This window comes from Dermacentor variabilis, chromosome 5, assembly GCF_050947875.1.
Source record: "Dermacentor variabilis isolate Ectoservices chromosome 5, ASM5094787v1, whole genome shotgun sequence".
Taxonomy (NCBI): Eukaryota; Metazoa; Arthropoda; class Arachnida; order Ixodida; family Ixodidae; genus Dermacentor; species Dermacentor variabilis.
Genome location: NC_134572.1, coordinates 99,647,019 through 99,664,287, shown reverse-complemented (window position 1 = coordinate 99,664,287; position 17,269 = coordinate 99,647,019). Strand labels below are relative to the sequence as shown.

General features: G+C 42.5%; 1 protein-coding gene and 1 long non-coding RNA gene across 4 annotated transcripts in view; one reads left to right on the top strand and one right to left on the bottom strand.

The window, feature by feature from the left end:
• The window catches only part of LOC142582978 (uncharacterized), a 42,252-nt gene that overhangs the window by 272 nt on the left and 24,711 nt on the right, over window positions 1-17,269 (top strand). For both annotated transcript variants that reach the window (XM_075693178.1, XM_075693177.1), the window contains exons 2-3: window positions 2,351-2,425; window positions 9,738-9,810. Coding sequence is in view for 1 of the 2 variants with exons in the window: in XM_075693177.1 (XP_075549292.1) it covers window positions 2,351-2,425; window positions 9,738-9,810 (148 nt within the window). In the remaining variant the exon portion in view is untranslated. The remainder of the gene's footprint in view (window positions 1-2,350; window positions 2,426-9,737; window positions 9,811-17,269) is intronic.
• The window catches only part of LOC142582983 (uncharacterized), a 52,081-nt gene continuing 39,833 nt past the window's right edge, over window positions 5,022-17,269 (bottom strand). The window contains exons 5-6 of one of the 2 annotated variants that reach the window (XR_012828527.1): window positions 9,331-9,791; window positions 5,022-6,692 (exon numbers count right to left, since the gene is read on the bottom strand). This is a non-coding gene — a long non-coding RNA (uncharacterized LOC142582983). Of the gene's footprint in view, window positions 6,693-8,956; window positions 9,792-17,269 lie in introns of those variants that run through there. The other variant, XR_012828526.1, reaches the window with a different exon arrangement.

Sequence of the window (17,269 nt, the reverse complement as noted above, 5' to 3'; positions counted from 1 at the left end):
TCGGCGATCGTTTTAAAACCCTGAAAATCTGTGTGGTCTAGGCCTAAGGGTCCTCGGGCTGAGTGATAACAGCAGGGAATCGAGCTTTTGCAATCAATAAGAACTCATTGATGATTTTTTGAGGGCAGTTCATTAAGCGTGCTTTCTTTGTGTTGTTTCGTACCGCTTCTTATTTTGCTGTTGACGTTTAGACATTGCGCACCGACGTCCTGCATCTGCGCAGGTGCTGTAGCGCGTTTGGACGCCGTGCCAGTAGTACTACAGTAGTAGTGTTACAGACGTGTCAAATGACAGTGAAATCAGTCACTTGCACATCAGCACGTTTGTAACCTGTTCGAGGCCGTCTCGGCATCTGCACACTCTTCCTTTGGGGCTGTTTAAGCTGCTCTATTTTCAGTGCCCATGGGGTATTGTAACGTACGGTACGGTGTTTTGCTAGATCGAGATCGTTTGCTTCACAACAAATACCGTGGCCTGTTTATTTTATACTGTGTTTTGTTGGGCTATTTGGTGCATGTCGACAGGTGCCCGAGTCCTTTTCTTTAGTGTTGCCCTCGTGAAAGTTACGGTGGCCACATCCGTCTGTTTATTACCCTGACAACTTAAAAAAAAAAGTTTATCACTGGCTCGGTGGGGCACATAGTATATCTGTTGTCTAGTTGGCATCATAGCGCATTTGTCAACGATGCTTCTGTGGTTCGATCGGCATAGACGAAAAAAACGATGTCATGTATGTCCTCAGAACTCGATAAAGCGAGTTTTTAGTCGGCCTAACAGACTAGCATCGACAATCCTCCGAGTCCCCTCTTCCGATTATTTTTGTGCTCGCCGTTCCGCTTTCGTTTCGCGATACAAGTTACGAGAGCCCTGCACAATGATGTGACGAACGCTAATCTACTCGGCATGCCGAATTCGCGTTGTTGATTCCCGCATCATAGGTAAAAGTGGTCTTCTATGCCCCAGTCGTACGGGGCGCTTGCGATCGAGTCCGATCGCGATTGAATTTCCCGGTCTAGATTGGGTCATTTGCACAAGCTGCAGAAGGAGGCCAATCGCTATCGAATTATTCGATCCTGCTGCTCGGGCTAGATCGCGATTGGAAGTGCCCTGTAGAACTGGGGATATCCTCTTACTAGGAATCAATAATTAGACGACATTTCGTCTAGCTGGGAATTAGTTAAAAATTAAAAACATTACGCAGAATGGCTTCCAAAATAGTGTCAAAGGGGGTAGACATTTAGGCTTTTGTGTGGAAGCTGAAGCATCTACCCCCTTTGCTAATACCATTTTGATCAGCATTTTGTTTGATTTTTTTAATGTGAATACTTCTGCTAGGTGAACCATAGAACTGCGTCCTGAAACTCAACTTTCTTGGGGGTGAATTGTCCTGAGGAAGGAGCATGGCAGATTGCAAATCCCATCAAATCCTGTGTTCACAAAACCCAGGAAGAGGTGGTTTTGGTTGTTCTCACGGCATAAATTTCTTATGTGGCGTCCCAGTGCACCTATTAAGTGGGGACCTCCACAAGTAGCCAAGCACTAGGCTAGAAGATGTCTCTACCCATTAGGAAAGCCTGTTGGTTTCTGGCGGTGCCAGGATTTGAACCCAGTACCTCTACCACTAGGTCACTGCTGCATAGGCTTCGAAAAATGATCTCACTGCAAGTTTTAAGGGCAAGCAGCCACAAGTGAACGCTAAATTACTTGGGAATTGTCAAGATGCATATCTAAAGTCAGCAAGAAGTCAAGAATCCAGGAAAGGCTCCTACCAAAAAAGCCCAATTCATCTGCCATTTATCCTCTAAAATGCTACCAGCATGGCCCTAGCTGTTCAGCAACAATGAGCAGACATACAAACGGCCAAGAACAAGACAGCTCACCTTGTGAGCAAAGTACCTCATCACTAACAACCTCTCTTTCTGCTTTTACGTGTGGGTGTGCCACTGTGGTGATATACCAGAAAAGTCTGAAAGGACCGACTGATCCCTTCACAGACCGACTACTCGTACTTGGATGCACTAAGAGCTCCCTCAGCTGGGTGAGGGGTTTTGTGGAAAGGGCAGGGTGGGTAAAAGGATAAGGAAGGAGAGGGAAATTATCGACCAAGTGATTACTGATCCCTTTGTGCAAGTATACATATTCCCTTTGAAGGAGACTTATTCCTGCATTCTATATGTGTCACTGTGTGTGAAAGGCTCACCGAGGTCACTGATATGTTCAATAGAACTGTAAAATATGCTTGCAAGTGCGCCGCAAGCAATAAGTATGGCTGTGATTTAAAAGAAGCACCATGTTAGATGCCACTGATTCTAGTAACATAAAGAACTGCATTTTCTTTTTTCCTTTTCAGGGTAAAGGAGTTGATGTTTATGATGACAACCTCATCGAGCTTGAGCAGTCTTCTCTTGCTGAGCCAATTACACAGGTAAAAAGCTAGTTCTTTGGGTTTAGTGTCCGGTTTTACAAAACTAAATAGTAATAATAAACAAAACTTATGCTTGCTTATGCTTACAAGCATAAGCCATCTTGCTTGAGTGGCTAATTGGAACTCGTGGCCCAGTTGTTTACATGGCTAAGTATAAATTGCACGATTCTTGTGCAGTTGCTTGTAAGAAGCGATGCCATGTCTTTCTGAGATGGTGCCATCTCTTCTTGGGTGTATCGCAGCAAAATCTGTGCATTTACAATGACAGATAGTCTTGTGTGCATTAGTTTCAACTTGGCTAATCCTCTACTGAGGCGATACTGTGGGTTGAGGTGTATAGTCTTTGCAACTGACTTGGCCACCACTGTACATAAATGAAAGGACACAGTCAGGCCTAGTTTTTCAGGGTGCTATATTGATCTGTTTGTTCTTACATAGGTTGTACAACTTCCAAATTTTTACCCACACTCCTTGCAGTATTCTGTGTGTAGGGCACTTGTGCGTTAATATTGGCATTAACCAATATCATCAGTTTGACCTAAAAAGAGTTCCTTTACCAGCTCTAATGTTTGTTTTTTTTTTTTCTTGCCTTCTGGCCTACTTGGATTGCAAATCCTGATGGTGTCTGCTAGCACTCATCTTTTGCAGCAAAATGGTTTCAGTATTTCCTTCATGCACCCCCGCGGCAAGCTGCATTTCTGTGGCCATCTACACATGATCATCTTCTCGAAAGCCAAATTTTATTAAAGGGACCAATTTAATATATGTTCGTAAAATACACTTACTAAATAGGGTTGATTTTACCACAAGCTGAGGCTTTCTAAGTTGCAAAGGAAGTTAAAACAAAAGATGAGTAGCAGATAGGTTACATTTCTCCAACATGCATAAACACCATGAAATTAACAGTTTGAGAAAAGGAATAAGTTACCTGCACTAATAATCAGCTTTTTTTTCTTCCACCAAAGAAGTGTAGACAGTTTTAAGAGAATAGACAAATTCAAACACGCAGCTTAAGTGGTTCGTTTAAAGGTAGACGATAACCTGGCGCACTACGCCGACCAATGTAAAATTACAAAAAAAAAAAGAAGATGTTTCGGCTCCCACACGGGAGCCTTGTGCACAGGTAAAATAAACAAAGGTGTTCAAGCAGCTCGTTTAAATAGTCTTGAACACGTGACGCAGGCAGCGCGCATACACTGATGGCAGATTGTCATCGCTCCTGTTCAGAGTGTGTGGCGTAGTGTGAATCATGAACGACTCAAGATAAAGGCATCGAAATAGCCCTTTTTACCTGGCAAGGACACGTGCCTTCCCCCAGTCGATTGCGTGGCTGCTTGAAGCGGCATGCTCAGCCAAAGTCTCACATTTTCTTTTCTGACGTCATAATTGTGCCGTTTAAGATGCCTTTCAAAGTCACCAGTTTCGCCAATGTACATGTAGTCGCAATCCGCGCATGGGACAACGTACACAACACCTGGGAATTTCTCTTTTGGTAATTTGTCCTTAACCTTGACAAGTGATTGTCGTAGTTTCTGGTTTGGAATGTGTGCCACTTGAAGATTGTATGAATGCAGAATACAGCTTAGAGCTTCACTTGTGGTCGGGATATAGGGTATTCCAGCGCGCTTTTGACTAGAGGCAGCATAGGGTAACTGTGGACGTGCCATTTGCCATTCAACAGCATTCAAGAAAGAACACGGGTAACCAAAGGCTGATAGTTCCCGCCGTACCACGCTTACGTCGGCTGCGTAGTCTTCTTGTCTCGTGCAGATTTTCTCCGCGCGTCGTAGAAGCGTGGAAACCACTGCCCTTTTGTGAGAAGCAGGTTGCATAGAGGTGAAATGCAAGTAGCACCCTGTGTGGTTTGGCTTTCTGAAAACTGCGAACGAGAAAGTAGGCCCCTTTCTTTCAACCAGCATACCAAGGAACGGGAGCATGCCGTCGACTTCTTCTTCCACCGTGAACTGGTTTGCGGCTTCCGTGCTGTTTAGGTGCGAAGTGAACGACAGAACTGCATCTTTGTGAATGATGCAGAACATTCGTCCACGTAGCGAAGAAATGCCTTCGGAGGAGGGCTGAACGAAGAGAGCGCTCGACTTTCAAGTGTTCAAGTGGCACACATTCGAAACCAGAAGCTACGACAATCACACATCAGTATTAAGCTACGACAATCACACGTCAGTATTAAGGACAAATTACCAAAAGAAAAATTCCCAGGTGTTGTGTATGTCGTCCCATGCACGGATTGTGACTACATGTACATTGGCGAAACTGGTGACTTGAACGGCATCTTAAACGGCACAATTATGATGTCAGAAAAGAAAATGTGAAACTTTGGCTGAGCATGCCGCTTGAAGTGGCCACGCAATCGACTGGGGGAAGGCGCGTGTCCTTGCCAGGGAAAAAGGGCTATTTCGATGCCTTTATCTTGAGTCATTTATGATTCAGACTACGCCACACACTCTGAACAGGAGCGATGACAATCTGCCCTCAGTGTATGCGCGCTGCCTGCGTCACGTGTTCAAGACTATTTAAACGAGCTGCTCGAACACCTTTGTTTATTTTACCTGTGAACAAGGCTCCCGCGTGGGAGCCGTAACATGTTCTTTTCTTTTAAGTTTTACTTTGGTTGGCGTAGTGCCCGCGTTTTTCTCTACCTTTAAACCACGTTTCATCCCGACCAGATGGGCTTCCGTTAAACACTGAACTTCAGCTTAAGTGGGTGTTTGATAATGTCGCCATTACAACAGTAAGCAATTGTACAATGTAGAGTGAGCATATATACAAACACTTGCAAGTTAGGGGGACCATTCAACTTTTGTTTGAAAGTGCTAATAGACATGCCAAGGCTTCCACCTTGTAGGGTTGTGTATTCTGCTTACTTTTAAGATGACATTTTCAAACCACAGAAGATGCCTTTATGGTTCCACATAACAGAACATTGACTGCTGTAGCATTAAAAACAATGTATTTGATGAAACTAGCTGTGAAGGTGCACTAGCTTAGTCCGACTGGATATATAAATGTGCCTGGCAATACAAATCAGACATGTTTTTCTGAAGTTTCATATACGTATCACTGCATCTTGTTGCAATGGGTATTCACACAGCTTTGCTTTATCATTTTATGAGGTCATGTTGTGTACAAAGGCACACACAAACATACATTTGTACATGTGTGTGGAAACACACAAATGTATTCATATATGCTTAGTCATGGCTGTCAGTGATCTGCATTTGCTGCAGGGCACACGGCCTATCCTCCCTTAATCTTCAGTGAGAAGGTTTGCTGAGCCTAGGTTCTTTGAAATGCTAGTTAGCCTCTCATGTGCTTATGGGTTTATTTCTTATCTGCATTTCAGCATAGGCTGGTGTGCTTTGAAAACTTGAGTGAAGGGTAGACACAAAAATAAGTACAAATTCAAATTTTTTGAAGAACATAAAAGCATTTGAAAGGTTGGTTGAGCAATGTTTATAGCTAGTACAAGCCATTTGCGATGGGAAGATTTTCGCAGAAGACTTTATAACATAGATGGCACTAAAATAACATTTAATTCATTGCAACTTGGGCATACTGCCTGGGCTTACAGCACACCTGCGAACTGTCTCATATTTTTTGTAGAGTTTACAAATTTGGGTTCGTTTTGCTATGTTGCAAATGTTGCAGCAAGCTTTACGAAAAGTAGGTTCTGTTTGTGAAACAACTTTTAAAGTGCTAAATAATGGGGTGGCACAAGGTCGAAAAAATTGCACCCAAGAAAGCAATTTCAATAGTACCTGTACCACCTTTCCGTGGCAGCACAAGGCACCATATATGAGAAGGGAAGCTTCTTCAAGCAAGTTTTATTCCAACAATTTCTTGAAGCTGGCGAAAGAAGCAACGGCAAAGTCCCTAAAAAAGTTGATCTAAAAACAATGTGTTGCTTATCAGTTTTTGCTGTTGCTAGTGTGCTGCATCTAGGGGGTAAATAATCATTATTAACATGCGTGTTTGTATCCCGCAAAAGGTGTGTGCTCGGTGAAAACTTGGAAAATGATTGCAACACACCCTCTTCCTTTGTCATGGTCGGGGGATATTTAGGGATATTCAAGTTCACAGGTTGGCAGGTATGATGCAGTCTCAGATTGGGAAGTGAACAGCAGAGGCCTCCCCTGTTAATGCAGACCCTTGCCTCTGGCAGTATTCTTAGCCTGTGAGAATTTTCTCCTGGTTCATTCGTGGCACTCCGTTTCTGAAAGCTTCTCTGTGTACTTGCACATTCTTGAAGCTGCAATAGAAGAGCCGCACTTGAGCCCACTTACAATGGACCTGACCATCATGTGGAATTTATTAGGTTAATTTAAGTATTTGCACTAAGAGAACATTGCAAAAATGATTGAAAAGTGGTGCAGTTTTACTTTGTAAAACTGGAGTACCACTTAGGCAAACTTTAACCCTTTAAGGATGGCAAAAAAAAGTTAAGAACTTGCAAAAAGTGACTTTCTTTTTTCATGCGAAAGATTCTGATGATTATATACTGCAAGACCGTGCAAAATATTTCTGTCAGTAAGGTGCAGTTTACTAGGGAAAAAAATTTACACTGTAATGTGAGGGTGGGTTTCACTGCACGTAAGTGTCTATGCTCCCAACTTCACCTTTCAACATTGCGCCATCTGATTTTATTTATAAGAAGCACAAAATAAATGTGCCTGGAAAAAGGGCGAAATAACACAGCAGCCCAAATTGTCTTCAGGCCTGCATGAAAAACAAGAATAGTGCTGGTTGAGCTGGTCTTGTTCATCTTTTTTGCAATTTTGCGCTCGGTGAGCTGAGCTCGCTTTCCATCCTTAAAGGTTTAATGCAGACCTATAAACTACGGTTTCATATTTGCTTACAGCAAAGGAGTGTATGTATACCAAGGCTCCACTGTAGACCCGTTGCTTTTGGGACATTATAGGCAATCATCTGTCTTCAGCTAAGTGCAGGAGTGACAGTTATTTTCACAAAACCATTGTTTCATCCTTATTTCCTCAGTCAGTCAGCATACCTTGCATCTATAGGGCTGTAGCTAGCTTGCTATGGCACTCATTGTTAAGGTCTCCTTTGCTTTTCTTTGTTTGGCAATGAAGTGTGTGGCACAGCAGTTTCCCCTGCATGTTGTTGCACACACAGCACTGAGGACAAAGACTGTTACAGTCTCACTTATGCTAAAGGTCATCACGCTACCTAAACCAGGGTACTTAAAAATGGGACAGACATGGGAAAATAGGAAACATTTATGGCATGGCTGTGCAATTTGTCATTTTTTACCACCTCCATGCGTAGTATAGAAGTAATATCAGTCTTGGTGCAGCTGTGTGCAGTGCGCTAATTGACAAATAAAGTGTAGTGCTGAGCAGAGCAAGGGATGTGGGCCACAGATTCCATAAGCACACTTCCTTGCACGTCTAGCTTTTGCTTATTGAGATGGACAACTGCGTGCCCACAGAGCTGTCAAAGCCAAGGGTTGCGTGCAAAATTGAGGAAGAAAGAAAGAAGGAAGGGCACAAGGTCTGCCATACTTGGGTCTAAGAACGTGTGTAGAGCAGCGATTTTTCCGCATTTTGCATGTGCCCTGTTGAGGAAGGATGCAGGCACAGAGGAAAGCTCCTGTACCACATGTGGGAGGTGGGAATGTGTTCAGTCTGTCATTGTCTTAATGCAAATTCTAATGATGACATTGTCTTCAAGCAATAAGCAAGCATTTATTATAAGTAGGACTGTACGAGTGGGCTCAACTGTGCCTTGGGGCAGGTTAAAGAACCCCAGGTGGCCAAAATTAATGCGGAGCCTCCCACTATGGCGTGCCTCATAACCAGATGATGGTTCTGACATGTAAAAGACCAGCATTTAAATTTTTAATTTTTGTTTTAGCGTAGCTTTGAAAGCATCATCATACGTCTCATTCAGTAGGAAACTATCATAGCTTTGTAATAGTTATGTGCGCTTTAGATTACTGTGTTAGTTTTTTGAATGACTTGATGCTTATTCACATTGTGGCTCGCTGTGCTGTCTTTCATGCTTTGTCATTCAAAGCAAGGTTGCACAAGGAGTTAAGTCCCATTTAAACCTTCTGTCACTGGTCACCTGGAGCGTTACGAACTAGGAGTACTCTTCCATTGACTTCCTGGTCATCTTCTGACAAGGAATCCCTTGACTAGCATAGGCTTATGCTTCCCCTTTCTTTTTATGACACGCTTTCAGACAGGCTGGTATAAGCAGTGCAATGGCAAATGATTTGGCAAACATCTATGCATCCTCCTGCAGAGTTAGCATCACATTTGTACAAAAATGTCCTTTAACAGAAGAAATTTCCCAAAGGAACATCTTACCTTCCATTTCAATTGCAAATTGAACTGTTTAGCTTTGGAAGTGTGTCTGTCGGTGTTTCAGTGTTTCACTTGGCCTCTACATGCAGAATGGGCACTCATCTCATTCTCTTGCCCCATCCATGCGCTTGCTTTTGGATATTCATGCCCCTGGATATCTTTTCTGATGCTTTTGAAATGTATGCTTGGGATCTGGCAACTTTCAGTGCTGTAAGAACTGTTAACAAAGATGTTGCATCCACCCAAAAGTAGTATGAAGCTTAGCTACAAGGCAAACCCACACATGTTCCTCGTAAGGCTTCACAGTGAAGTAAAATTCGTGTTGGTCCAAGTGTACATGTTACCTGGCACTAGTGTCCTTCCAAGGGCAGTTGCTTTACTGAGTTATCAAGAAGGCTAGAGATTTGCAGCATGAGGGCACAAGTTGAAGCGCTGAAACAAATGAGTTTGCAAGTTTGAGGCGGATTTACGATGAGAGTTGGCATCCATGTGAAAAAAATAAGCATGAAGTGACTGAACTGGAAGGCTGTCAAGATTGGTTTTAAGACTGGGACAAACTTTTTTTTTCTTTTTCCAAATGCCCAGTTTTTGTCTTAGAAGTCCATTGGACTTCTTTTGTAGCTTCAGCCAACTTTCAGGTGGTTGCCAACTTCTCCCTTTCATCAGTCTACTTCCACCGTGCGGATTTCCGTAGAACTGATTCCGGTTGCCATGAGAGCTGTGAATGGGAAGGGAGGTGGGCGTCTCTTGGGAACTGACAGTGAGCGTGTGTGTGTCGTGTGTGCTCCTTGTTGCCCAACCAAGCACGCTAGTGGTGCCGGGCATGAGGTAGAGGGCCGCCACTGCTGTCTCTGCGGGTGGCCACTGCCTCGGCGTACGGGACTACTTGCTGGGGGCGCTTGTTCGTGTTGGTTCTACTTGGCACCTCCCTCCTTTCTCTCCTCCTGCGGGGTTGCACCTCCTAGGACAATCTCGGCTACCAGCTGCTGCTGCGACATGGCTGGAAATCCGGACAGGGCCTGGGCAAGAATGAGCAAGGTTGGATTCTTGTCACTACTTTCTCCTCCCTTTTGTGTTGTGGTATCGTATTGACTCGCGTAAAAACCTCATACCTTCTTCAGCACTTTGTGTAGAATGCATGGGCTCAGACGTTGGTAAAAAAAACTTTGGAATTCTTACAGCAAGCAGCTATATTTGATGCAAATGCTGTTCACTTTCTGTCTAGTGTTTAAATACCCTCCTCACAAGCACTTGATGACTACTCCCTTCATGAAAGTGCATTGTATTACTTTCTTTAATGAAGGTAAAGAAGTACTTGCCACACTGAGTAAGGCAGTCATAAACCAGTAACTTAGATGAGAGAATCTAGTGATTTACTTGAAAGTGTGCAGTTGCTGAAAATGTTTCTCCAAGTATGTGGTAACGTGATGCTAGTTTATAGTTGTGAACCATTACCAACTTGCCAAATTTGCTATACATAATTTTTCTTCTATGGTGGGCTGGTTATATGAAACCTAAAATGTATGACTAACAAAGTGACACAGCTAAGCTTGGCCTGCTGCATCACTTATTACAAGCTCATAATTTGAAAATATTTGAGAAGGAACTTTTTGAGCAATGTTGCAGCTGCAGCTATTACTCAAGTCTATATGGTAATATGAAGTGCCTTGTAGGTTGGAAGAAGATGCATGCTTGAAAAGAATGCCAGAGCTGAAGTCTCCAAAAAGCATAAGTCTTAGCAGCTTTTCATGTCTGCCTAGCTAAACCAAGCAATCAAAGCTACAGAGGTCTGTTGGTGCACATTTGGACATGGCATGTGATCATTTCTTGCCCACATTTAAGCATTTAGAAACCTAAAGGCGCATATTGTATACGAGCTTGAAGATTGGAGTGAAGTGTACTGTTGCTTCCCATTAATGTGGTTGAATTTATCTGAACCAGTTTTCTTATATTATCAGGATTCCCATCAGTCTCCAGTTAGGCAATCTGCAAGGGAAGTACTACGAAAAAGATGCATTGATCTTTTTTATATTTCTAATGTTTTCCTATGTTCACCATTTATCAAATAAGCCCTTAGGAGGAGGAAAGGCCTTAAGCAGTGGTCATGGCCACTTCCTTGTTTCAAACGAGTTACTCCTAACATTTATCAATTTGTGCAATCTCCCACCTAGAGAATTCATTGATGAGCTAAGTGATCCAAGTTTGAGCAAGATCCATAAATGTGTTTGTGTGTGTATGTGTGGCCACAGTACCTCTTGGTATGCTGCATTACAATCTTTATGTTTGGTCTTTTAGTGTCCATAATAATCAGTAACACAAATATTGCAGCTTGGACAATTAGGTTTGGGCACATAGTTATGAAAATAATGCTGGCTGTTGGTAGTTCTTGATCCAGGTCTTTGTAGCAACATCGTAGGCTCATAGGCATTTGTAGGCACTGTGTCAGGCACTTAATTTTTTGACACATTTTTATTGTTTTTGCATGCGGCCCAAACTAACTTTTTTTAAATATTCAAAATTTTTTTTTATATATACATAGCTCCCAACAAGTTTGTGTGAAGTTCAGTATATTGCAGCCTAGGGCTTGTAAGTTCCTATGAGTTGTGTTGCGCATGAAAAGTGTCTGGGCGTGCACATCAAGCAATTTGAAGTGGCAATCAAACAGTTCGCAAAAACTGCATTGTGTTCCTTGTGAAATATATTCATGCAAACAATACACTTTTGTTACTTGCTTTAATTCAAAGCAATGCTTTCTTTTCAATGTGACAGTTTGTATGTCAGTGTGCGCATTCCTCAGGCTGCTTTTGAAGTACCTAAGGTGCCCCTTTCCACTTAATAACATTTTATTTGGGCACTTAGTATTTTACACAACAAACTAGTTCTGCGCCAAGACCACACACACAAGGAAGGAAACAGCACGGGTGCTTACTTCAACTGTTGACTGAGCGTAAAAGCATCCTACGTATATAGCCCTCCCAGACCTGAGCGCATGCACACACATACAAGGCATCAAGTAGATTCAGATAAAAAAAGATATATTATCTGAGTAAGCGTGAAAGAAATTTCTGCTCGGCCTCGTACAGAAAAACAGATGTGTCACTGACACAACTCGAACCAGCTTTTCTAATGTAAGAAGCCTCCAAAGTTTCGTGTGCCATTTGTTGCCTGCCTCTACACAAAATCCTCACATCTCATAACCGCGGAATACCATTCGTATTTTACACGTCTTTTGCACTGCCTTAGGTAGTTAAGACAAATTTCTTATTGAGGTGCAGTTTCAATTTGTAATTGCGTGTGCTAGTTAGTGGTCACTGCATGTTGGTATGTTGTGTATGTAAATGTGCAAACAGCATGTCACTCTTTCGTGCCAGCACAATACTTGATAAAATTGTTTGCATGCCAGCCTGTGGTTTTGATTATGGTCAGTCATCACAGAGTATCATTTGGCATTTATTCGTAACTGATGTCATGGCTATGCTTAAACATTTTTACTTTATTTTGCTGGATAGCAGTGCTTGTACTGAGCTTACTATTGATCTCCACGCTATTCTAAAGAGCTAATGATATATTGCACAGCTTGCTTGAATGGAATCGGGACATGCCTTTGCTGTCAGTTGGGGTTGGCTGAATGTCGAGTACTGTCATGTAATTTCGGTGCTGCGTTATTTATGTAAACTCCAAAAGAAACCGGAATGTAGTTCTCAAATTTCCTGTGAAGCATTTCGTAAAGCTCTGCCATCGTGAAACCAAAGCATGTTGGTGCTGAAAACTTGGTTCTTTACTCGTATCGGCCGCTCTTTGGAAGCTGTTGTATTGGGCCGAGATGAACTGGGCCTGCAGTTTCGGGATTGACTGGAGGATGTCGTTGCACCGTGGTGGCATCGCAGTAGTGTGGTGCATGCACCTAAAGCTGGAAGCTGGTGGGTGCTGACTTGAGCAACTGATGCCATGCGCGTGAGGTGCTGCCGGTCTCCTGGTGGGCGTCGTCTCGGCAGCTGCTTTCATGGATATGCTGGAAAGAATGTTCATCACGGGTTCCACTGGGAAGGTGAGTTGTGAGCTTGACTATGTTGCTCAGCATGTGTGTGTGAATAGAGCAGAGATTTGGTTTGTATGCGGTTCCAGATATCGTCATTAAATACTTTGAATTTTCATGTGATTGATGTTTTGCAAAAAATTAATTGTGGAGCCTATCAGTGTGATATTTTAATGTGTGCTAGTATGCAGTGAATCCCAAATTTTCTGCATGCCTGTTGACAATTGTGTGAAGCCTTTTTTGTAATTCATACTTGCGGTGACTGTTAATTTATCAGTACATTTACAAGCTGCCTCTTTGACCAGGAGTACTGATATGATGTTTTGAACACTTCATCTCTTGCGTTAAAAGGTTTGGGACCTTCGAAACCCTAGAGAAAATAAAATACTGGTAAACCTCGGAGTGCGCTAAATAATTTAAGGTTAATAGCTTTTCTACAGCCAGTTTCAGCTTCATTTCCCAGGAGGGTGACTGTGTCGTGACGTCATGACGCAGAAGGTGGTCACGTGGGAGCAGGACATCGCAACAATGTTTTGGCACTTGCACCAGCTTTGTTTGTCACCTCCTATGCTGCTTTGTAAGGCCCAGCATTGCACAGGACTGAGCAAGCTGCAGCAGGTGTCAAAACATCTCAATGTCCTGCTCTCACGTGGCCGCCTTCTGCGTCATGACGTCGCGACACATTCACCTATTGGCAAACTAAACCCAAACCAGAAAAGCAATTAAGTTAAATTATTTAGGGTGCTCTGAAACTTGCCAGTATTTTTTCTAGGGTTGCAAAGTCTAGGACCTTCATTTAATAAAAAAAAAATTAAGAAATATTGTGCCGATACTCTTTTAACGTGGGAGCAGCATTACTTGCTTGTATTAAGAAAATCTAGCTTTGTTTAGTCATTTACCACTCATCTTCTTTCTGCTACATTTTATCAATGGACAAATATATGGTAGACTTCGTTCTGGTAATAACATGATGAAACCTTGAAATTGGGTCTGTTCAAAAGTTTGCCATGAAAGTTGCCCTGCATTTGCAAGAGACATGCAAACAAAAAAAATTTTCCAAGCTATCTGCATTAGAGGAAGCCAGTTTCATTTCCAAAAATTTGTGTCCACCTTGGTTTTCAAATTTCTCGCTTTGCACCACCCTACCTGCGAACAAGATTTGTTTGGAATACAAGAGCATCTTGAAAGCTGAAAACATGTGGAACCTAAGTGTAACATTATAAGTACAATTAAAGCAGTGTAATTTTTATTAAGCGGTAGATATGCATAGTACATAAAGAGAATATTTCGAACACTTGCATCATGCCAAGAGTAAATTGGATACTGTCAGTAAGGGTCTTATGAACTTTAGTAGCTTGTCACTGGTGCAAGCTTGGCAAGTAGATTAATTTCAAGCTTGGCTAGATTGCTGATAAATCTAGGAAATGGTGCTGACATATGCATATAGAGATATAAAAATCTTTGCCATAGATCAAGGCTTGAGAAAGGTGATTGGAACAACTAATCTTTAAAAGAAGCATTAATATGAGTTCTCTTCAGACAGCGGGAAGTACAGTATTGGATGTTATTACATGGCACCACAGCAATAGGTGATTGTTATGCACATGCTTTCAGCTAGCTCTCATGCAAGTTTTTATTCTGTTAGTGTAGTCATTTAATTTTTGTCCTGTATGTAAATGTGTTAGTTAGGGTCACTTTCTGGTTGGACATGAATGTAATGATACAAACTGATTTCTTAGGTTGCTGCATGTTTGGTTTATTAAATTACCTTTAGAATAAGGACTGAAACATAGGTTCATGCTGCATTAAGCTTTTGTAGTAAATCAACTCTTATAAAAAAGCTTGAATTGCCCAATTTCTATCTGTACTACAAGATGTGTTTGCACAGTTTTTCCTGTGATCTCCTGCCTTAGGTCTTTAACATTCCTTTAATGTCATCTGTAGATTTAAGCACCGTGTTATGTTATTCAAAGCGATGCTAAAGAGAAACCGTACATGACTTTAGCCTGGTAGATAGTTCCTTCACAACTCCATTTTGCAATTAATTGGTAGAAATAAAGCTCACTGTTAGCAGAGTAAATTAAGTCCGAAGGTTACCTCTGCCCTCCTTTTTCTTTTTTTTTTTCTAATGCACACTCAAATTATGGTGTCTTTGACGTCAGTCTGAAGTTGGAGATTTTGCTGTAGTCAAATGGCCTTTATAACGAAGCCCTTTGGACCTCCAAAATCAGTTTGTAGCGTGAGCTACACTGGCCGAGTTTGTAGCGTGAGCTACACTGGTCGAGGTTGAGCAGTTTCGCCTGGCTCCTGGAGAGCTGTGCTCCGCTTGCGCGAGAAGCAGTGACGTCACATGGCGCACAGCTGGCGCGCCTCGCCAGTCTGCGCATTCCAGAGGAGTGACGTCATAGCAGTGGCAGACGCACTGGCTATGGCGCGTGCCCAGCTGTGCGCCGGAGCCACTTGATAGCGCCTCTCATTTTGTGCGCATGCGCAGAGGTATCAGTGGAGGTATACATATAGCGGGGCGTTTGCCAGTGTGGTATAGCCATGGAGAAGGAGAGCGAAATTTCTGCTCAGCGGCGCAGAAGAGCGGAGAAGCTGAACTCATCGGATCCCGAAGTAGTTGCCTGGGAATTAGCGGTTGAGTGTAGGAAGAATGAACAGAAGGCTAAACGTGCTGCGGAGACACCGGAGCAAAGGGAGGAACCTCTAGCAAAGCGGCATTGCCAGGAGGCTGAGCAACGTGCCCGACCATGGACCTTAGCTCGCACTACGTATATCCTGGCATAGCCGAGCTAAGCCACTGCTATATTTTAATACTTGTTGCTTTGTTGTAATGGTCATGCACCATACCACTTGCAATAGAGCAAGCAGGTTCAGTGAAAGAATACAGTTGACTTATGTTAGTTCAGTCCTGGCGGGAGCAACGAATTAGTCAAATCATCCAGCAGGTCGAATTAATCAAGCAGACAAAATACCAAAACGTTTACACAGTTTATTAATTTCGAAGTATTTATCGGTTATAAGACGTCCCTAAACCAGACACACACCCGCTTCTTAGCAAGAAAAAGGTAGCATGCCTCCAATTCTGGCAGTAAGAAAAAGAGAGAACCAATTAACTTTACTTTCGCAAAATGGAAATTTATTTGCTTAATGTGCATCCTCATCACTCTCAGACAGTGCTTTATCACTGTCTATTAAGAACCACAACATGTTGTCCTCCATACAGTCCATGGTGCGTCTGGCATTCTGCATTTAGCAGACGAGTCCACAACAATCGCCAACGGGATGGTGGCCCATGCCTAGACTAAACACTTTGCTAGCTTGTCCTGCCATGCATGCAATTCTCTGGAACGCCAAGAAAATGTTACGTGACTTGTTGCCGCTAGCTTCACATGCAAAATATCTTATTATATCAATATACTCTCGTAATCAGACTTGAAAGCGGCTCGGCATCGTCATCATGCTATGCTAGAACTCGTACATTGCTATCCATGGTCGCCATTACCCTGTTGTGATGGTAATTAATGGCAATCACTTAACATGCAAAATATTTTACTGCCTCAACATACTCGTAATCAGACTTCAAAGCGACTCGGCATCGCCATCATGCTATGCGAGAACTCATACATTGCCTTCCATGGTCACCATTACCGTGTTGTAATGGTAATGGCAATGATGCTGGCTAATCTGGCAGTAACTGTAGGCTGTTCTGAACACGGTTTCGGTTTCGTATCCGATTGCACCGCCAAAGCAATTTCTGGATGAATTTTCTTAGGGAAAAAAAAGGCACACATTAGAGTCGGATTAATGCTGCAGTTATTCATTATGAGCTACTGTTTTCGATTTAAAATCTTTCTGAGGCAGGTTGAAGCTTGAAAATAGCCATTTATGACTGGAGATGTATGTTCGACAAATTCACTGTACCCTAAACACTTCCAAAATGGATGGTATTGGAGTCGATTAAGTATTAGAATCGCCACAGTGATCATCATTGGGGTCAGATGCATGAGTGATATTAACATGATTACAGGAGATACTTAGTGGAAGAAGTGCATTTTTTTCTGTACACTTCATCTGATGAAATCTGTAAATGCAGCTGGACCTTAGCACATTGAGGTATGCATCACGCTTCCTGTCTTTCTTCTGGTGTTGATAGGCATTCTCTCTGCGCACCCCAACTCAGCAGCAACTGTGGAAGGCAGTTTCAACATTGCTATGTATGCTTATTGTAGAGAAAGAAATGAGCCATTGGAGATGCCCCAAGTTCATTTCTTATACATGTGGATTTGTTGTGGTCTGCAGTTTAGAGGTGTTCACAATAAAAGTGAAAAATAGGATTTTGGCCAGGAAATACAAAATCCTTAGTTATGTATACATGTCATTTCATTATATAGGTGTTAACTGTATTTTCACATGTCTGGTCTTTCTTTGCCAGGTATGGTCTTTGCTTACTTTAAG